Source organism: Echinops telfairi, unplaced genomic scaffold (genome assembly GCF_000313985.2).
Source record: "Echinops telfairi isolate 266 unplaced genomic scaffold, ASM31398v2 ScPeMD7_31;HRSCAF=116, whole genome shotgun sequence".
Lineage (NCBI taxonomy): Eukaryota > Metazoa > Chordata > Mammalia > Afrosoricida > Tenrecidae > Echinops > Echinops telfairi.
In genome coordinates, this window is record NW_022103928.1 from 41565296 (window position 1) to 41584164 (window position 18869).

General features: G+C 45.1%; 1 protein-coding gene across 1 annotated transcript in view; it reads right to left on the reverse strand.

Annotated features, from left to right (window-relative positions):
- Window positions 1-18869, reverse strand: part of DPP6 (dipeptidyl peptidase like 6) — a 398654-nt gene that overhangs the window by 39316 nt on the left and 340469 nt on the right. Inside the window, exon 15 of the mRNA XM_030885622.2 lies at window positions 13234-13281. Within this exon, the coding sequence (XP_030741482.1) occupies window positions 13234-13281 (48 nt within the window). The remainder of the gene's footprint in view (window positions 1-13233; window positions 13282-18869) is intronic.

Consider the following 18869-nt stretch of genomic DNA (forward strand, 5'->3'; position numbering starts at 1 on the left):
CCCCCCGCCTTCCCTGCTCAATTCCACATCTTGGGTCAAAAATGCCTCCTGATTCATGAGGCTGGTCTATTTGTGTGCAAGCCCTGTTCAGAAGTAGTGCGAGGCCTTTAAGCCCCAAGAGGGATGCAGATCTACCTCACAATTACACTGTGCGTGTAGCAGTGATAAAAGATGCAGCCACTGTGAGCATTTACCTAGTGACAACCACCACAGGGGCAGGAGCTCCTGAATTCCGAGGTCCAGAATGAAGTTGTTCCCAGGGATGCATCTACTATAGCCCCATGTCAAGAGCGTGTGCTTGGGAGTTGGGAAAGCCAAGGTTCTAATCCTTCTGAGGAACTTTGGTGGGTTGGGAGTTGGGCTGCTAATCATGAGATCAGCAGTTCAAAACCACCACCCACCTCTCAGGAGAAAGATGAGGTGTTCTACTCCCAGAAAGCTGCACTGTCCTACAGGGTTGCTATGAGTCAGAATTGACTCGCTGGCAGTGAGAATACCCTTTCTGAAGTTAGTCATGTGCTCTCGGGTGAATTGTTTAACTCTATAGGATCGTTAGAAGGAATCTGCCCAATAGGACAGGTCAAGCATTGAGGCATGTTGGCACAGGGTGTTAAATGGCCACTAGAATTACATTAGTCCCTGGGTGCAGATGGTTAACAAACTTGACAGCAATATTAAAGGTTACAGGTTTGAGTTTGCCCAGCGACCCCTCAGAAAAGGTTGGTGATCTACTTATGGGAAACCAGCCACTGACCACCCTAAGGAGCACAGCTCTCCCTGGGCCCCATGGAGTCGCTGTGAGACAGAGCTGACTTGAATGCCAGTGGCTTGAAGGTCATATTAAAAATAGTGGCCGATTAGACAGGAATGGTGCCTTAGAGATTAACTGACTAGCTTGAGAAAGGAAAGTTCAACACCCCAGCCAAGTCCCCTCCCATCTACAAAGTATAGCCTCAACCTACTCTCTGATAGATCTTTAATGGAGAGAAAGATTTACATGCCACAGAGTCCACAGCAGGGTTACAAGCTCTCAGGGCCAAGAGGGATCTTCATCTCGCTCTGATGTGTGAGTCCTCTGAGCAGGTATAGACAGCGGTGATGACGTAGGCAGAGATGGAGCTGAAGAGGGGTGTGTGTGTGTGTGTGTGAAGTCACGCAGTAAAGGTGTTTAAGGAAAACTTAGGGACACGACCACTTTTGCCTAATGCTCTGAGACAGCCGGGCAGATCACAAGCTCTGGAACCACACGGTTCTGTTCAAAATTCAACATTGTCTCTTTTCTAACTGTGAATTTGGGCATTTGCTTCTCCCAAATTCCTTTGCTTCACTTTCTGAATTAAAATCATAGTTTCTGCCCCATACAGTGTTTTGAAGATGAAAAATTAAAATATGTTTTATGGATTCAGGATGACCTCATGCACAATGACCCCGTCCCTGCACCATCTCCGTGACCAGTGGGTTAGACTGTTGTGATCCACAGGGTTTCTCTGGCTGATCTTCAGTAGATCAACGAGCTTTTCTTCCTAGTCTGGAAGCTCCACTACAATGTGGCCAGTATCAAAGTAACACACACACACACAACGTGTACACTGACAGAGGGGTGGTGGCTGTGTGTGAGGGAGCCTGGACTGTGAAGGGAACCTAGGCCTCCCACCTAGGCCTCTACCATTGAACAAGTAGCACCGAAGCCAAAAAGTCAAACCCACTGTCAGGAGTCTATCCTAACTCACAGTGACCCGAAGGGCAGAGCCGAACTGCCCCATGGGGTTTCCCAGGCTGTAAACCAGGATGGAAGAAGATTGCCACATCTTTCTCCCTTGGGTTTGAAGTACTGACATCTTGGTTAGCAGTTGAGCACTGTGCCATCAAAGCTCCTAAGAAGAACCCAGCCCATCAGAAATAGGCAATCAATGCTGGCTGCCATCAGGAGTATTGCTGTTATCACTAGTCTCTGATTATCCATCTCTGAGCTCTTGTCTTTCCATATATCCCAGAGGGGGATTTGTTCTGATGGTGTACTGGGTTACACAATGGAATGCTAACCACAAGGTAAGCAGTTTGAACTCGTTGCTCCGAGGGAGAAAGAGGAGGCTTTCTGCTCAGGTAAAGATTTACAGTCTTGGAAACCCAGCTCTACACTGTCCTGCAGCATTGCTATGAGTTAGAATTACACAATGGTAGTAAGATTGTGTGTGTGTGTGTGTGTGTGTGTGTGTGTGTGTGTGTGTAGGGGGAGAGGGAGACATTCACAACAGGGTCAGAAGGAAAAGAACAAATGGGTAGGGGGTTTGTGGAATCTTAATGGCGCAGAAGAACAGGTCAGGCTGAACTTAGATATAAGGAACAGCGCCCATAGGGATGGTGACTGCTTCTATTGTGCGCTTTGAGGGTCCTTTAATCATGAAATTGCTCAGTGAATCTGAAACCTACCTGAGGAGACCCGGAGGCCCCTGGGAAATGCTGTACCGACCCTGTCCTGGGCTAGACCCTTCCCATGGCCACCCAGGCTGTGGAGAGACGTGGCTGGAACCATCCTTTGTGCTATGCAGGGAACCTGGGAGCATCGATCACCTGACTGTACACCTGCGACTTGCCCACTTTGAAAGACCGGGCAAAATGGTTGATTTTGTTCAGTGCTAACACAAGTGGGCCAGAACGCACTGTGGAAGGACACCCGGCACACTGAAGGTTAAATACTTCAGTAGACTATCCCAACCATCACTCACTGACAACAGCTGTAGTATGGAATTAAAGAGGGCCAGCAAGGTTTGAAATTTTACCAGGAGCTTCATTTGCAAGTTTTTATTTCTCAGATGAGCCCAAAGCCTATTCCTGTAGGTTTGGACACTCTGATATAAGGAAGATGAATTTGGGGATAGGGTTTACAAATCACAAAATCTTCTCGAGACCCACACTGTGACTGGCATGTAATAAGCCTTCAATCAATATTTACTGAAAGACTGAATGCAATTTCAAGTTTATTTGATTTTTTTAAAAATCAGAGTGCATTAGAAAATATGCCATATACTTTTTCTTTTCTTTTTTAAAACTTTCCTATTTCTTCTCTCATTGAGATTATTTGCCCTTGAACCATCAGGATTTCAGAAGAAACAAAGTCTTAGCTGTTAGTATTCTGACAACATGAATCTCAGCTTTCTTATCTGTAGCATGGACCTGATAGTGGCTGTTTTGCCTCTTTTATAGGTTAATTATGAGGAGTAAGTAAAAGAGTATCTGGGTAAAAGGGTTTTATGACATGATTCAAGGGTACTGATTGGCGTAGCCCCTGACAGTAGAGTCCTGCATTAGAAATGGAAGGCTCTCTCAAGTACTGCCTCAATGCAAGAATACTTTGTTCTATTAAACTGGCATTCCATGATGCTCACCTTCCCGACACAATTGCTGAAGACAAAGCGGGTGAATAAGCAAATGTGGTGAAGAAAGCTGATGGTGCCCGGCTATCAAAAGGTATAGCGTCTGGGCTCTTAAAGGGTTGAAGGTAAACAAGCAGCCATATAGCTCAGAAGCAACAAAGTCCACATGGAAGAAGCACACCAGCCTGTGTGAGCTGTCGAAGTGAGCGGGTATCAGGCATCATCAGAACAAAAAATCATATCATTGTCAATGAGGGGGAGTGCAGAGTGGAGACCCAAAGCCCATTTGTAGGCAATTGGACATCCCCTTATGGAAAGGTCAAAGGGAGGAGAGGAGCCAGTCAGGGTGCAGTGTAGCAATGATGAAACATACAACTTTCCTCTAGTTCCTGAAGGCTTCCTCCCCTCTCACTATCATGATCCCAATTCTACCTTACAAATCTGGCTAGACCAGGGGATGTACACTAGTACAGATAGGAAATCTAAACCCAGGGAATCCAGGGCGGATGATTCCTTTAGGACCAGCGGTGAGAGTGGCAATGCTGGGAGGGTAGAGGGAGGGTGGGGTAGAAAGGGGGAACCAATTACAAGGAGCTACATATAACCTCCTCCCTGGGGGACGGACAACAGAAAAGTGGGTGAAGGGAGACGTTGGACAGTGTAAGATATGACAAAATAATTTATAAATTATCAAGGGTTCATGAGGGAGGGGGTAGCGTTGAGGGGGGTTGGAAATGAGCTGATGCCTGGGGCTTATGTGGAGAGCAAATGTTTTGAGAATGATGAGGGCAATGAATGTGCAAATGTGCTTTACATAATTGATGTCTGTATGAATTGTGATAAGAGTTGTAGGTGCCCCTAATAAAATGATTTAAAAAAAAAAAAAGAGAAAAGAAATGGAAGGCTCTGGGGTCACTTCTAGGCCACAGGTGGTGATTCCAACATAGGCTAACGTACAACTTGAGGAACTTTTGAGGGACTTGGAAACTAATGGGCAAAATATCCTTTCTGTTCTGAGGAGTCAAGCACTCCTTCCTGGGGCCACGGGTGAAGTAAGTGGAACCTGAGAGGTGAAAGAAACTAGGGAGTGAGGAGTCAATGGGTCGATGACTGGTAGCCGTTGACTTAGGGCTCCATGAGATAATCACTTTCATACAACTTAGAAAAGTAGCTTCTAGCATCACTGCTAACCCCTGAGTTTATTCTGTGAACATTCTATCATTCTGTAAAAGGACTTTTCGTATTTCATCTCTTGGGGATTGGCTATAGAGTCACTGGGTGGTGCAAATAGCTAACCCACGCGGCTCTAATCAGAAGGCAAGAGTCAAGCTCACCAGGAGGTATCTGAGGGAAGGGCTGGGACTCTCCTTCTGTAAAACAATCATGGAAAACCGGTTTTCAGTTCTACTGAGACACATGGGGTCACCAGCAGTCAGAGGGACTCAAATGACAGCTGGTTTTTTCTGGTTTTATGATGTGTCCCCACAGTGCCTGGCTGGATTGTGAAGCTCACAAGTCCTTCCAGTCCTTAAAGAAATGTTTGGTTCCTGATTTGGGCCCAGTGCTGCTCTGCGATGTGTTCTACTGCCTGACACCCAGGCCAACCATGTCCTTGTTTTCAGAATGCTCTTGGGACAGGGGTTGCAACCTGTTTTTCTGAAGTGACTTACTCAAGTATATTCATTGTACTTAGTCCTATATGGACTAATTTCTACTACTTTTTTGACAGTTCTTTTCTTTTTCTTTTTTTTTTTTGAGGGAGGTTTACATTTCAGGCCATCATTTTTGTATTCAACAATTTAAACAACTTCTTAAACCTCCCAATAGCTTGCCCCATTTTTGTCTTCAGATTTCTTCTTTCTCCCTATTATAGGGTATTATTTTTTATGGACCTATGCTCATTTATAAAAGTAGTCTTAATACTTTATAACAGTTTTAGATTTATAGAAAAACCACACGGAAAGTATCAAGTTCCCCTGTAGCTCCCTGTCCTTTGCACAAAAGTTCTGCTGTGATTAACATCATGCATTCCTATAAATAATAACCCGGTTACATTGTTCTTAACTAAAGTCCATAGTTTGTACTTGTGTTGTACAGTCCTATCTGTGGGTGTTGAAAAACTCATACTGCCATGACTCTATCATTTAGTTTCATACAGAAGAGTTGCAATGTGCTGAAAACAATAATGTGATTGATGGAGACAAGACTGAAGCAGTCAAGGAACTCATTTGATAGGATCAATGCTAAGGAAGGCAGTAGTCAAGAAACCAAACAATGTATTGCACTGGGCAAATCTGCTGCATGAGCCCTCTTTCAAGTATTCAATGACAGAGATGCCATTTTGAGAACTGAGCTGCCCTTGACCCAAGCCATGGTATTGTCAATGGCCTCACATGCATGTGCAACCCGGGGGATGCCAAAGGAAGACTCAAGAATACATGTACATGATGCGTTTGAAGTATGGTATTGCCAAAGACCATTGACTAAATCAGGGGCTGCCAGAAGAGTAAACGACTAGGTCTTGGAGGAGATAGAACTAGAATATTCCTTAGGCGTGAGGAAGCTGAGACTTTGTTTCACATACTTTGGGGACGTAATCAGGAGGGACCAGACCCCAGAGTGGGCTATCCTGCTGGGTAAAGTGGAGAGTCATTGAAAAGGAGGAAGCCCCCAAAGGAGAGGGATTGGCATAGTGACTGCTACAATGGATTCAGTGTAACAATATTGGTGAGGGTGAGGGTGAGGGAGAGGGTGAGGGTGAGGGTGAGGCTCAAGACCAGGCAATGTTTCTTTTCAATATGCGGCAGATTCTGCGGTGCCCATGTAGCCAATCTGAAAACAATAAAAATAATCTACTACCTATTCCCCCACCCCTCACCGCAAACTTCTGGCAACCCATGTTTATTTTTTTTTACTGTATCTTAAAAAAATTTTTTTTTTGCCTTTTCTATGAAGTCATACAACTTCCAGGTTTAGCCAACTGGCTTCTTACATTTAATAATAGGCATTCACGGTTTCCCCTCATCTTTTCGTAGCTCCACCTGCAGTGAGCAGTCCAGCATTGACCTGACAGTGCCGGGGATATACACCCAAGTCCTACACCAATCCAACAGCTTCCACATGTCAATTCAGGGACACTGACGGCAATCTTTGAGTTGTGCCGCCATTCTCAATCTCCTGAGTTGTTCATTTGCCAGCATCTGGCCCCTAGAGCTCCCATCTAACCCTTCACGGTTGGGTTGTCAGTTTGATGCCAAATAGATAGTTCTAGTGTAGATTGCTCAGGGTAGAGCGTTTTTGCTGGTTGAACTAGATGCCTGCTTGGCTTTAAGAAGACTTCAGGGAATGTTTTTATTTAGGGTTTCAAGGTTACCCCACAGCATTATTTCAGGGATCTTTCCAGCTTCCATGGCTCTAGAAAGTCGGGAGTCCACGATGATTTTAAATTCTGTTCTGCATTTTCTCCTTTTTAATCGGGATTCATCTATGGACTCTTTGACCAAGATGCTTAGTCAGGGCAGCCAGGCATGATCCAGTTCATCTGGACTCAATGACAAAAGATGAAATTGCTCCTGAAGGCAGTTAGCCACACTGTCCACAGCCTCCTCCAATTCCTGACTTGACTTCTTCCTCTGTTACCCCAGGCAAATAGATACCAATTGTTGTGCCAGAGATAGCAGCGTGCAGGTTTAAAGACCCCACACACTATGTAAAGCACTAGGAGGTAGAAAAGAAGCTCTAACATGTTATTCGGCTACTTGACTGGCATGTCTCCTGAACCCGTGCCACTAAAATCCCAGGAAGTATTCGGAGGCACTTCACCAGCATCAGCAACTATTCTCTTGTTGCTGTTCATCATTGTAAACACCACAACTATAGCCATTGCAGTTTTTCACACGTGGACCGCCGTATGGATAGCGTTGATCATAATTAATTGTGCAAACTTACTCTTCACTAACACGCTATTACCCCCTTCCTCTCACCCCTGGTAACCAGGAAGAACTTTTCTCTCTGTGTGTGCCTTTTCTTGTCATTTTATATAAGTGGGGTTGTATAATAGCTACCTCTTTGTGATTGACCTATTTCGTTCAGCGTCGTGTCTTCAAGCTCCACCTATATGGAAGTCTCCATCAAGACGTAATTTCTCCCACAGGTGTGTGTACGCACAGCTGCAGGACCTTCTGTTGTAGTAGGTTGCTCTGCGTCAGAATTGACTGCCTGGCATTTTATACTACCAACCACCAATAACAACAACAACTAGAAATGATTTTCTTCCCTCAAGGCTTCTCAGACCTCATCTCTAGGTTTGACAAAGACCCTAGATCGCAAAATGAGTGCCCAAACCATGTAAACATTTGATAGCTAATTCTTTATGATGTCCCCATCTATCCTTGGCTATTGTTACAATTTCTTTCCTTTTCTATCTACTTATATCTTATATTGTAGGCAGACAGTAAGCTCATTAAATATACCCAAAGCGTGCCTTCAAGTCAAATCTGACTTGTGTGAGGGAAAGATAAATTCTTGTTTTGTTAAGCCTGAGTTTGGGTGGTGTGTTTCACAGCAGCCATTGTGACTTAGGATACTCCGGAGTCACTCGGTAGAGCGGGAGTTCCTGCTTTCAGCTACTTACTAAAAGGTGGGAGATTCGAACTCACCCAAGGGGACCTCCTAAGGCAAGACCGGCCATCTACTTCTGAGAAACCAGCCACTATGGGAAAACCTATAGACACAATTCTAGGAGAGGCTTAGCACTGTGGTGAGTTAGAACTTGCTGGACCACAATTGGTTCCTGGTTAAGGAGACCCCAGTTCTATTTCAACTGGCAAGAAGCCCAGCTACAAGCCATTTATCCATATTATAATATGTAGCTAGGAGTTTATTTCTGACTAAATTGTAATCGTGTGACTAAGCTGTAAGCAGATGTGTCATTTGGCGCTTGTTGGAAGACAGCCTAAGGGGACTGACTGTCTCTCCTACAGAAAAGCCCATCTCCTGATCTCTCCCCTTTCTCCATGTCTGGGGCTAGACTAGGAGACATGATAAGTTTTGCATCACGTAGCAACCCCCAGATGAACAGTACCAGCTGAAGAGAGTAGAATGGGCAAGTAGAAGTGTGGTGGGCTGCTGTAGACAGGAAGCTACCAGCGCCATCTCTGAGCTTTATACAAGAGAGAAACTTCTCTCATCTTGTTTAAGCAGGTGCCATTGAGTGCAATCTGAGCTGCAAACATTACTGTGATCAACTACAAACCGAAAGAAAGCTTGAATTCACCCAGAGGTGCTTTAGAATTAAGGACATGACCATCTATCTATTCCTAAAAAAATCAGTCATTGAACACATTATGAAATACAGCTCCTTTGGGCTTCAGTAACTGCTATTTAACATTTTCCTTTACATATAGCCAAATATAACCCTAGTTTATATAAGGTTTTTTCCCCATTTATATAAAGGGTTTTTACATGTTAAGAGAAGGTTTCACACAGATATAAGGATGTAATGCACAGGGATACATATCAAATGATGGAATTGCAGGCACTGTATCTAGTATCTGAGAGATCTTCCAGGTGCTGCTCAATCCACTTGGTCGGATTATAAACAGACCCTGGACAAGAGGAGGGTGCCGGCAGCAGCCAGAGCAGTCACATCTAATGATAACCTTTCTAACTTAGTTTGGCATCAGGGTTTCTTAAATCAACATTTTGATGGATTTAGGAACAAAATTGAGATACAGAAATGCTGAAACCTGCAGGTTGAAGTGGAATAGCCTCACAATTTGAATGAGACAATGGGAACGCAGAGCTCCAATATAACTCTTTCAGTAAAGAAAACTCGGTACCAACGAGTCCATTCCAACCCACAGCCACCCTCTAGGACCGAGTAGAACTGCTCCTGTGGGTTTCTGCCACTATCACTCTTTACGAGAGCAGAAAGCTCCATCTTTCTCCCATGGAGTGGTTGGTGGTTTTGAGCTGCTGACCTTGTGGTTAGCAGACCAACATGTAACCACTGTGCCACCAGGGCTCCTTAAATAAGTTATAAAAGAAACATCATAAAAATAATTCTACACATCAAAATGCGGCGATAGAAACACCGAGTTTCCTGATCATCAACACTTGGTCGAGATAAAGTACAAGGGTCTCCCTTCCAGGTTCCCTGTGAGATTTCACACAGGACAGAGTGGAACCTTGAGAGATGGGGAACATGCTTCAATGGCAAATAATTGAATACTTCTTAAGTTGACTGATTTACTTTTGGAGCTCCACAATGGGATCCAGATGTCTCTCTTGGACCTGGATCTGTCAGTTCTGATTGGACAGATTGATTCGTGCAACCGTTCAACCAAACAGGTGGAAACACTTATTGCTTGGTTTCCCAATACAGTTGGTAAAGCATCTCAGAATGGAGAGCATGTTAGGACCTTGCACCCATTCAGAGGATATTTGGTAAAGGTTTGCTGGGATTCAACTCCCAAGGAAAAATGCAGACTCCCACCTAAACTTCGCATTACTTTTAGAAGTGGGATCCAGAACCTATTTTCTAAGTGTTTGTGCACGGAGTGAAGACATAGGCTTGCTTCACTATCATTCATGCAGTGATCCTTAGGACAACTTTGCCAAAAGGCAAGCCTTCCATGGCTGCTTCCATATTTCTAGCCTTTTGGACTCACAAGGAAATGGTCACAGCTTGGCTTGATGGTGGTTTGCATGACAAAATGTTGGCCTAGGTGGTAATGTTTTCATTCAGCCACATGAGCAAAATCACCCTCCAACACGTTTCCTTGTATGAGGAGCCTTCAACCAAGGGAGTAGAAAATGCCTGTTATGAAAAAACAATGCAGAGATTTCTAGATTTCTCTTGCATCCAAATAACCCTCACCTGGACGGGTTCTGACATGAGGGAACAGAGTCAAGTTTGAGGCGCTGAGAAGGGGAAAACATGAGTTTGAAAAGAACCTCTGTTGGGGCAATAGGGATGCTGCTCACCTTGAGCAAGAACAAACATCCAATTGATGGTGAAGCTTGGGTGGAAGAATAATGAAATCATCGACATTTTAGGAAAAGTTTGGGTCTCTCAAAAATCAGTGGACAACCCGTTTTAAGGGTGAATGGGACATTGCTGAAGGTGAAGCCCACAACTGCCGATCATCCACACCCATTTTCAAGGAAACACTTCTTCTTGTCCATGCCTTACTTGAGAAAGGTCAGTGCTTAGCAGCAGAAATAGCCAAACACCCTAGCCACCTTCAGTGTATACAGTACCGACTCAAGAATGATAGGCAAGCAGCTGTTTCAATGGGCTGGTGGCAGAACTTCACCCAGCTTAGAATGCAGACAAGAGCGGAGATGTCAGTGGAGATTTTAAATAAGAAGAATACGATCCCGAAGCATTTCTTGGAAGAATTGTAACAAGAGTTGAAACATGGCTTTACCAGCATGACTCTCAAGCCAAAGCACAATCAAAAGGATGGCTACCAGGAGAGGTGAAAGTGGTCCAGTCAAAGCAAAAGCAGACCATCTGTCCCACCCGCAGAGATGCTCTACTGTGGAGCACAAGTGGGACTGCCCAATAAGCAAGGGTTTACTCGTGCTTCCTTACTAACGTCTAATGAACGATTTCACATTTCATTCTCCACATCAAAGTTTCTGCTCCTAGGAAGACCTGGTATCTGTCTCTCTCCCAACCCCACAGCCTACAGAATCAAAGCCTCTTCCCAGATTCTAATCCTTGACAGGGACAGAGTACCCAATTGAAAAAAAGGTAAGCCCAGGATGATATGTACTTATGAAGGTTGGCAGTTGAAACCTGCCAGCTGCTCAGGGAGGGAGGGGACTAGGGAAGTTTGGGCTATCTGTTCTTAAAAAAGCTTTATAGCTTTAGAAACCCTGTGAGCCAACTTTGAGTCAGAATGAAAGAAGATGGGAAATAGTAGGGCCCTGGAGAAAACTCCTCCAGGAAGCCATTCTCATAAAAAGTTTAAGGGGCAAAGAGCTAAAAGGGAGGAGTTCCTCATGTAATCGAAGAGCTCTAGGAGTATGTACCGAGAGGGACCATTGTCCGAACAGAGCAGAAGCTCCCAGCCAGACAGACTCAACTCTTGCTCACCACTGCACCCCGCTCAGAATAAAGGAGATCAATGTTTTCTTGAAAGCTGCTGTTCAGAAAGACCTCGTTCTGACCCAGTCCTCACGATCTCCACTACAGTGTGTAGAGGAACATCCCAGAATAAGTCCAGTTAACTCCAACCACTTGGGCTGTCTAATTCTGTAAAGATTTACAGTCCTGGACACTCAGAGGGGCAGCTCTGCCCTGTCCTCTAGGGGCACTATGGTAAGGTGACCAGATTTTAACATTGGTCAAGCGGGACAAAAGCGGGACACCATTGATAAAACTCATATCCTGGAGAAATAGTCACATGGCAGCCGAAAACCGTATACCCTAGCTTGTCGTGCATTCTTTCCAAAAATCGGAACTTTTAAGAAATGCCGTGGGATGCGGGAAAAATTATTAAAAATCAGGACTGTCCTGCCAAAAGTGGGATGTCTGGTCACCTTACACTATGGTCGGCATCCATTTAGTGACACTTGCAGGTTTGGGGTGACTCCAACCAGAAGCCAAGGAGCCCATCTGGGGGATCAACTGCTCTCACATTCTATCAGCCTCATCCAGGAAAACCCTATCATTTCTCCAGACTCTTTTATACATTTGTATAAGGCCCTTAGAATAGGAAAATGAATATATTCTGTATGCTCGCCAACTGCAGGGGGGCCAGGGTAGTGCTGCATAGTCCCCCTTCATTTCCACTAAAATAACAAACGGCTTCCTGTGTTTTCATAAACCTTTGTGAGTGGAACCTTTGACCTCACCTGACTATTCTTCATCAGTAGAAGGCAAGGGCCCGCCTTTCGCGTGACGGCTGGGAGACAGCATCCCCGGGTGACAAGAAGAGGGCCGGGTGACCCCATGGCAGTGGGATTCTTATGATTGTTTTTTGAAGGAGGCAGGTGGTTCCAGGGCTGGGACCACAGAGGGAAGCTAAAGGTGTCCTGGTAGAAGTGGGGATTGGGGTGTGTGGGGGAGGATTTGGAGTAAGGGAAAGGAAAGAATGAGGGTTTGGGGGCTGGGGTAGATGAAGGCCTAGAAGGGAGGGCACAGAGACTCTTTGCTTCTCAATATACCTAGGGTCAGCCTGCGATGACCCTCCACATTTCAAATCTTGACACACACGCACTCCTGGTTGGGGCCCCTTCAGGCACAAAAGCACTATGTATTCTGCAGGTGACTCTCCAGAGCTCTATCCTCCACACTGGGAAGGTGCACCTGAGCACCTAAAGGAAGGAGTCTCCCAGTCCTTGAACCCCGCCTTGATGTTCTAAGAACAGGGCCTTAGAAGATGGCATACTGCTCAAGCCCACTCAGGTTTGGACTCTTTAGAGCAGTGGTTCTCAACCTTCCTCATGCCGTGACCCTTTCATACAGTTCCTCATGTTGTAGTGACCCCACCCCAACCATAAAATTATTTTTGTTGCTACTTCATCACTGTAATTCTGCTACTGTGATGAATCAGGCAACCCCAAAGGGGTCACGACCCACAGGTTGAGAACCGCTGCTTTAGAGCATTCCAGAAAGCTGGGGAGACCCTGATGCTGCCCCTCTGAGACATCCCTCAAGGACTGTCCCTTCCCTACATCACATTTCCTTGGGATTGTCCATGGCCAGGGTCACTTCAGAACTGAGGGGCTAGGACCCTTCTCTTTGTCTCCGAATAGGAAGATAGGGCCCAGTTAACCTGGAATGCATCTTGCATGGCTCCCTTGAGTCTCAAGAAGCTCGAAGGGAAAACCAAGTGGTACTCACTCTTATTATCTATGGTACTGTGCACGGTCACCTTGGGGACTCCAGGACCTGTAGAAACACAGTCAGGAGAGAAATAGAAACACAGCCGTTAGTGGAGAACAAGAAATAGACAGCGGTCTTTGGAAGAGCATTAACTGCGTGGACTCTAGTGGGGCACCCCAGGAGGGATGCAGTAAGGCTGGCTCCGAGGGCCAGTACAGGCCTGCCTTTCTAATGTTGTATGCGTGTTATTGACAAAAAAGCCAGTCAGAATAGTACTTTTCAAAAGTTATCCTGATAGCAATAACACCATTTCACAGAGCACTGACAATTGGTTTCCATCCCTGTAACATCACTTTTGCGATCCAGATTCAAATCCCATGTGGGCTCAATTGAGTTCCAGTAAATTACTTCTTGCTCCTATTGCCTTTGGCCAATATGTCTTCCCTGACGTCTCTAGGAGGCAGGTCGTATCTTCCTCTGGTTTTTTATAATCCCTTGTAAAAAGTTATTAGTCTAGCAGAAGCATTTTCCCACATAGGAAACTGTTCCGATGTCTGCCACCTATCTGTCAGCTTGTCCTGGCGGGGCTCACATGTGGGTCTGATGTTGGAAACTGCCTCGGCTATTTCAGAATACCTGCAGGTGGCCAGCCCTCGTTGGAGCTTCCAGACTGAGGCCGATGAGAAAGAAAGGTCCGGTGACTTCTGAAATCCAGTCGGTGGAAACGTATGGATCACAACATACAACCGTCTGACTCCCCTGATTTGAACGTTATCAGTCACTGGAGGTGGACGGGATGTGTGGAGGGGAAGCTGAAGCTCCGAGGACGAGGCTGACCCTTGGTAAGATGGAAGGGCACCCTGGCTGCATCGACGGACTCCCACAGCCAGTGGTGACGAGGATGACCCACGGCCGAGTCCTGGCTCCTTGTTCTAATCGCAGGGCTGCCAGGACTCCGATTTGACTTGATAGCAGCCAGCATACCTTTCCATTGTGCCGTCAACTGCTCTACCTTACTGCTCTCCGGGGCTAAGTGAAATATAGTGGCTTTAAAAAAAAAATCATTTTATTGGGAGCTCTTAGAGATATTACAACAATCCACAATTCAATTAAATCTAGCATAATTGTAAATTATTGTCACCATCATTTTCCAAACATTTTCTTTCTCCTGGAACTCTTTGATATCTGCTCCTCTTTATCCCCTCCCTCCCACACCATATCCCCCAGGAACCCTTATTTTTATATTACAAATAATAATTATTATTATTATTCTTTTTGCCATATCTTACCTGATCCACTGTATCCATTCACCTATAAATCTGTTATTCGTTCCCCTCAAGTGGGGTTATATAGTCATCTTCGCTCTTGGTTCCCCCTCCCCCCTCTTCCTGTACCCCCAGGGAATTGTTGCTCCCATTACTGTTTCTGATGGGTTTATCTATCTTGTATTTCATGCATCAGACGATCTTCATTATATAAATGAATAGATGCAGGTCTAACAAGATTAATGAGGTAAAACTGGAACCATAATAGCAAGGGAGGAAATACTACAGAAGAGGATAGTTATATGTTTCATCAGTGCCAGACTCCACCCTGGATATCCGCCCTCCCCCCACCCCCATCGTGGCCCTTCTGTGAGGGCCTGTCCAATTGTCATACAGGTTAGACTTGGAACTGTTTGCATAATCTCTTTTTTCCTACTTCTTTTTTGTGTCTGTCTATATAAGATGGGCAGGATAAGCAATCCCAAGGAGACATCAACGGGACTGAAGGTTCCAGGGAGTGGGGGTGGGGGGGCATAGAGGAGGCAGGAGGAGGGCAGCCAGGAGCCACTAGTGACAGGGACAGGGGAGTAGCAAGGGATATAAGACCCACAGGGAGAAGGGTGTAGCATTCTGGGTCGTTTTTGATCAATTGAAATATATCTGAGAGGAACAGCTGAGAGGTGAATGATAGGTAAACATAATAGTGAGGCAGGAGGAAAGAAAAAAGAAACAGGAAAGAGCTAGAAAGTGATCATATAATATATAGGTATAAATAGAGATATGTATGTATCTATGTAAATATATAAAGATAAGCATATTAGTCAATGTATTTATATGTATGTGTGTGTATATATATATAACTACAATAAGGAAACAGACTTTGGGCTTCTACTTAAATCTTATCTCAGTACAAGAATGGTTTGTTCTAATAATGTGGCATTGTATGATACCCACCTTACTGGCACAGTCATTGAAGACAAAATGGATGCATAAGCAAATGTGTTGAAGAAAGTTAATGGTTCCCAGCTATTGAAAGAAATAGCATCTGGGGTCTTAAAGGCTTATAGTTAAACAAGCAGCCATCTAGCAGGGGGGCAACAAAGTCCACATGGAAGAAGCCTACCAGCCTGTGTGATCACAAGATGTCGATGGGAATAGGTACCGTACGTTCAAAAACAAGCACTCAAATTGACTTGAAGAAGCATAGACAACGTGGAGACCCAAAACCCACCCATCAGTGGCTCTTGATAAGCTGTGTATCTGCAAGTTGACTTCTCTATTTTCTTTAGCAAAAAGAGAGCCCAGAAAGAAAAGGAGGGGGTTTTCTAAATTAATTTTATATCTTTTAAAATGAATAGGAAGGGCATGCAAGATGATTTTTTTCTTCTAACTTCATCTGCTCTTCTCTCTTCCTCTACTCATTCTGTTCTAGTTAGCTGCCTTCCCTGCAGGGTCTTACACACACCAAGCTTGTTCCCACTTGCCCCACTCTCTCCAAGACTAGAGTGCTCTGCCCCAGGACATGTGCTTGGTTTCTCTTCCCCTTCAGTCAATCTGCTCAAAGGCTTCTCCACTCATTCTTCCCGACGACCACACTACCAGCCCCTGTCCCCTTATCCTGCTTCCTTTGTCTTTGTACGGCTCATCAGAACTCATCCTGGAGTGTTAGGGCATCGTAGCATGTGGTTAACAGTGAGGTGTTTATGGTCCTTCAACTGCACCAGGATGGGGGCTCCATGACAGTCGAGGACTTGTCCCCCTTGCCATTCCTTCCAGCATCTACAACCGTGTTTGGAATATAGCTGGTGCGAGGCCACATAGAGTGGACAGGTGTAGTTCTGACTCTACACGCTGCCCTTAGTGGCCTGGTGGCCTGTGGGAGAGTAAAGGGAAGAAACAGGAAGGGGAGGTAGGCGATGGGTTCCTATGGGAACACTGCAGCCTGGGGTAAAACTTTGCTTTTCAAAAATCATTTTATCGGGGGCTCTTCCAGCTCTTATCACATCTTATTACAACCCATCCATTCCTCCATTGTGTCAAGCACATTTGTACATAGGTTGTCATCATTTTCAAAACATGTTCTTTCTACTTGAGCCCATGGGACCAGCTCATCGCCTCCATCCTCCATGTCCCTCCCTCACGAACCCTTGATTATTTATAAATTTTTACTTTTCTCGTGACTTATACCCACCAATGCCTCCCTTCATCCACTTTTCTGTGTTTGTCCCTCTGGGAGGGGGTTATATGTCGATTGTTGTGATCGGTTCGGGGGTGAAGCTTTTGCTTTACTTCAGGTGGGGACTGGGGGATGCTATGAACTCATCGGAGAAGATCACATCACAGCTGGAGGAAACACACTCTTTGAGTAGAGGGAGCACTGGACTTAGGGGCTCTGAGCTCAAGGAGCCCTGGTGGTATGGTGGTAACTCACTGCGTGCTAACTGCAAAGCCAGCAGTTGAGATCTGTATTTAGTTTGTTGTTGTTAGGGTCTTTTGATTTGGTTTCTGACTCATAGTGACCCTATGCCCAGCAAAAGGGAATGCTGCACTGTGTCAAGCCTCTTGTTGAAGGTCTTCTCCTTTTTTGCTGCCCATCCCCTTTAGTAAGCTTGATGTCCTTCTCCAGGGACTGGCTTCTCCTGACAACATGTCCAAAGTATGTACGATGATCAAGTTTTGCCATCCTTGTCACACTTGTCTGTCCATTTGTTACTATGGTGGCTTGTGTGTTGCTGTGATGCTGGAAGCTATATCGCTGGTATTTCAAATGTAGCACAGCCACCCAAAGTGAACAGGTTTCGGCAGACTAAGGAGTGTTCAGACTAAGGAACAGACTATGAAGAAGGACTCTGCTCCCCACTTCGGAGGAAGAAGCCTCTGAAACCATTATGTGCTTCGAAACTAGCTACTTAGTGGCTGTCCATTCTGGAAAGCTTTGCAGTTTGGCCTCTGTCCTACAGGGTCACTGACTGTCCTGTGAGACAGACCCAGCTCCATGGCACTGGGTTTGGTTTGGGGTCATTATCAGAAGTGCCTAGGTAACAGTGAGTCAAGTGGAGAACCAGGGAGTTTAGTCACATCATGAGAGCTTAGAGGCACTCCAGCCTAGGCTGTGAAGTGGACAAGTAGTCCAGGCCCAAAGGGGATGTGGCAGACGTCAAAGCAGTCTCCAGTGTCACGGCAAGGCATGGTGAGGCTGAATCATCCAAGGAGCACCTGAACCCTGGCTGAGCTGAGAGAGAGCCAACTGTGGCCATGGTGAGCTTACACAGCTCAACTGCCCAGGGACTGGCCCAGGCATGACCCAATGCGCATCCAAGTGCAGAAAAAGTCTGGACTGACCATGGCCCTACCCTATTCTCCTAGACAGGGCTACCAGGAAAAAATACAGGAGGTCCAGGACATGAGCATTCCAGCGACACAAGTAACTCTTTAGTTATAAATATGCCAGGTATAATACAGCACATACTCCCCAAGAATTCTTTGCTCCTAATTTGAAATTCAAATATTTCTGGATACCTTGTGTTCTTATTTGCTAAATCTGGAAACCCTATGCAGGAAGAAATGGGTGAGAGAGCAGGGTCTGCAATGGAAAGTCTATGCATTTGTCCCCAAAGACACAGCATTTATTGGAAAGGATTTAAGATTGGCTGTAAGCTTGAATAATTGAATCAAAGTAACTTTCCTGGCCCTCAAACCATTTGCTCCCCTAGGGACCTGATGTGAAAGAACAGATCAGTTATTGAGAAATAAAGAATGGACATTTATTTTCTCTGTGCCTTTCAGGATGAGTGAATTTGCAAACAGAGCATATCGTACCATCTTATTAATAATGCAAACAATGATGATTTATTTAGTCCCTACTATGTAAAAGCTGCTCCATGAGATTTTTTAATGTAAATAATGTCTATCCCTCCAGCACCTCTGCAAAGTAGATGTTACTGACAATATTTTACAGATGATAAATAATAGGTTTAGGGCACGTGATGTCTTTTTTCTCACCCATGTAATAAGAAAGTTTTTGAGTCTAGCTTAGTCATGTCTCATTTTTTGTCATTCATGAAGTTAATACATCTTTCTAAAACAAACAAACCAAAAAACAAGTTCAAGCACTAAAGAAGGGTAGAAAGTTAAAGCAAAAGCATCCTCTCACTCTCTCGCCTCCTTTGTTGTTCCAGGCGAACAGAAACCAGCTGTTGTACCTTGGATGGCTGCCTGCCTCCAGCCATCCACTACTCGATGATCTAGGGACAGAAGCAGCAAACACATTAACAGGGTCATTACCTGGGAGGGCCTATGGAACCACGACTTTAAAGTCCCAAACTAAGGACCCAAATTCCATAAGGAGTTTTCTGGTACATAAGCAGCCTCAGCAGCTACTCCCCCCCC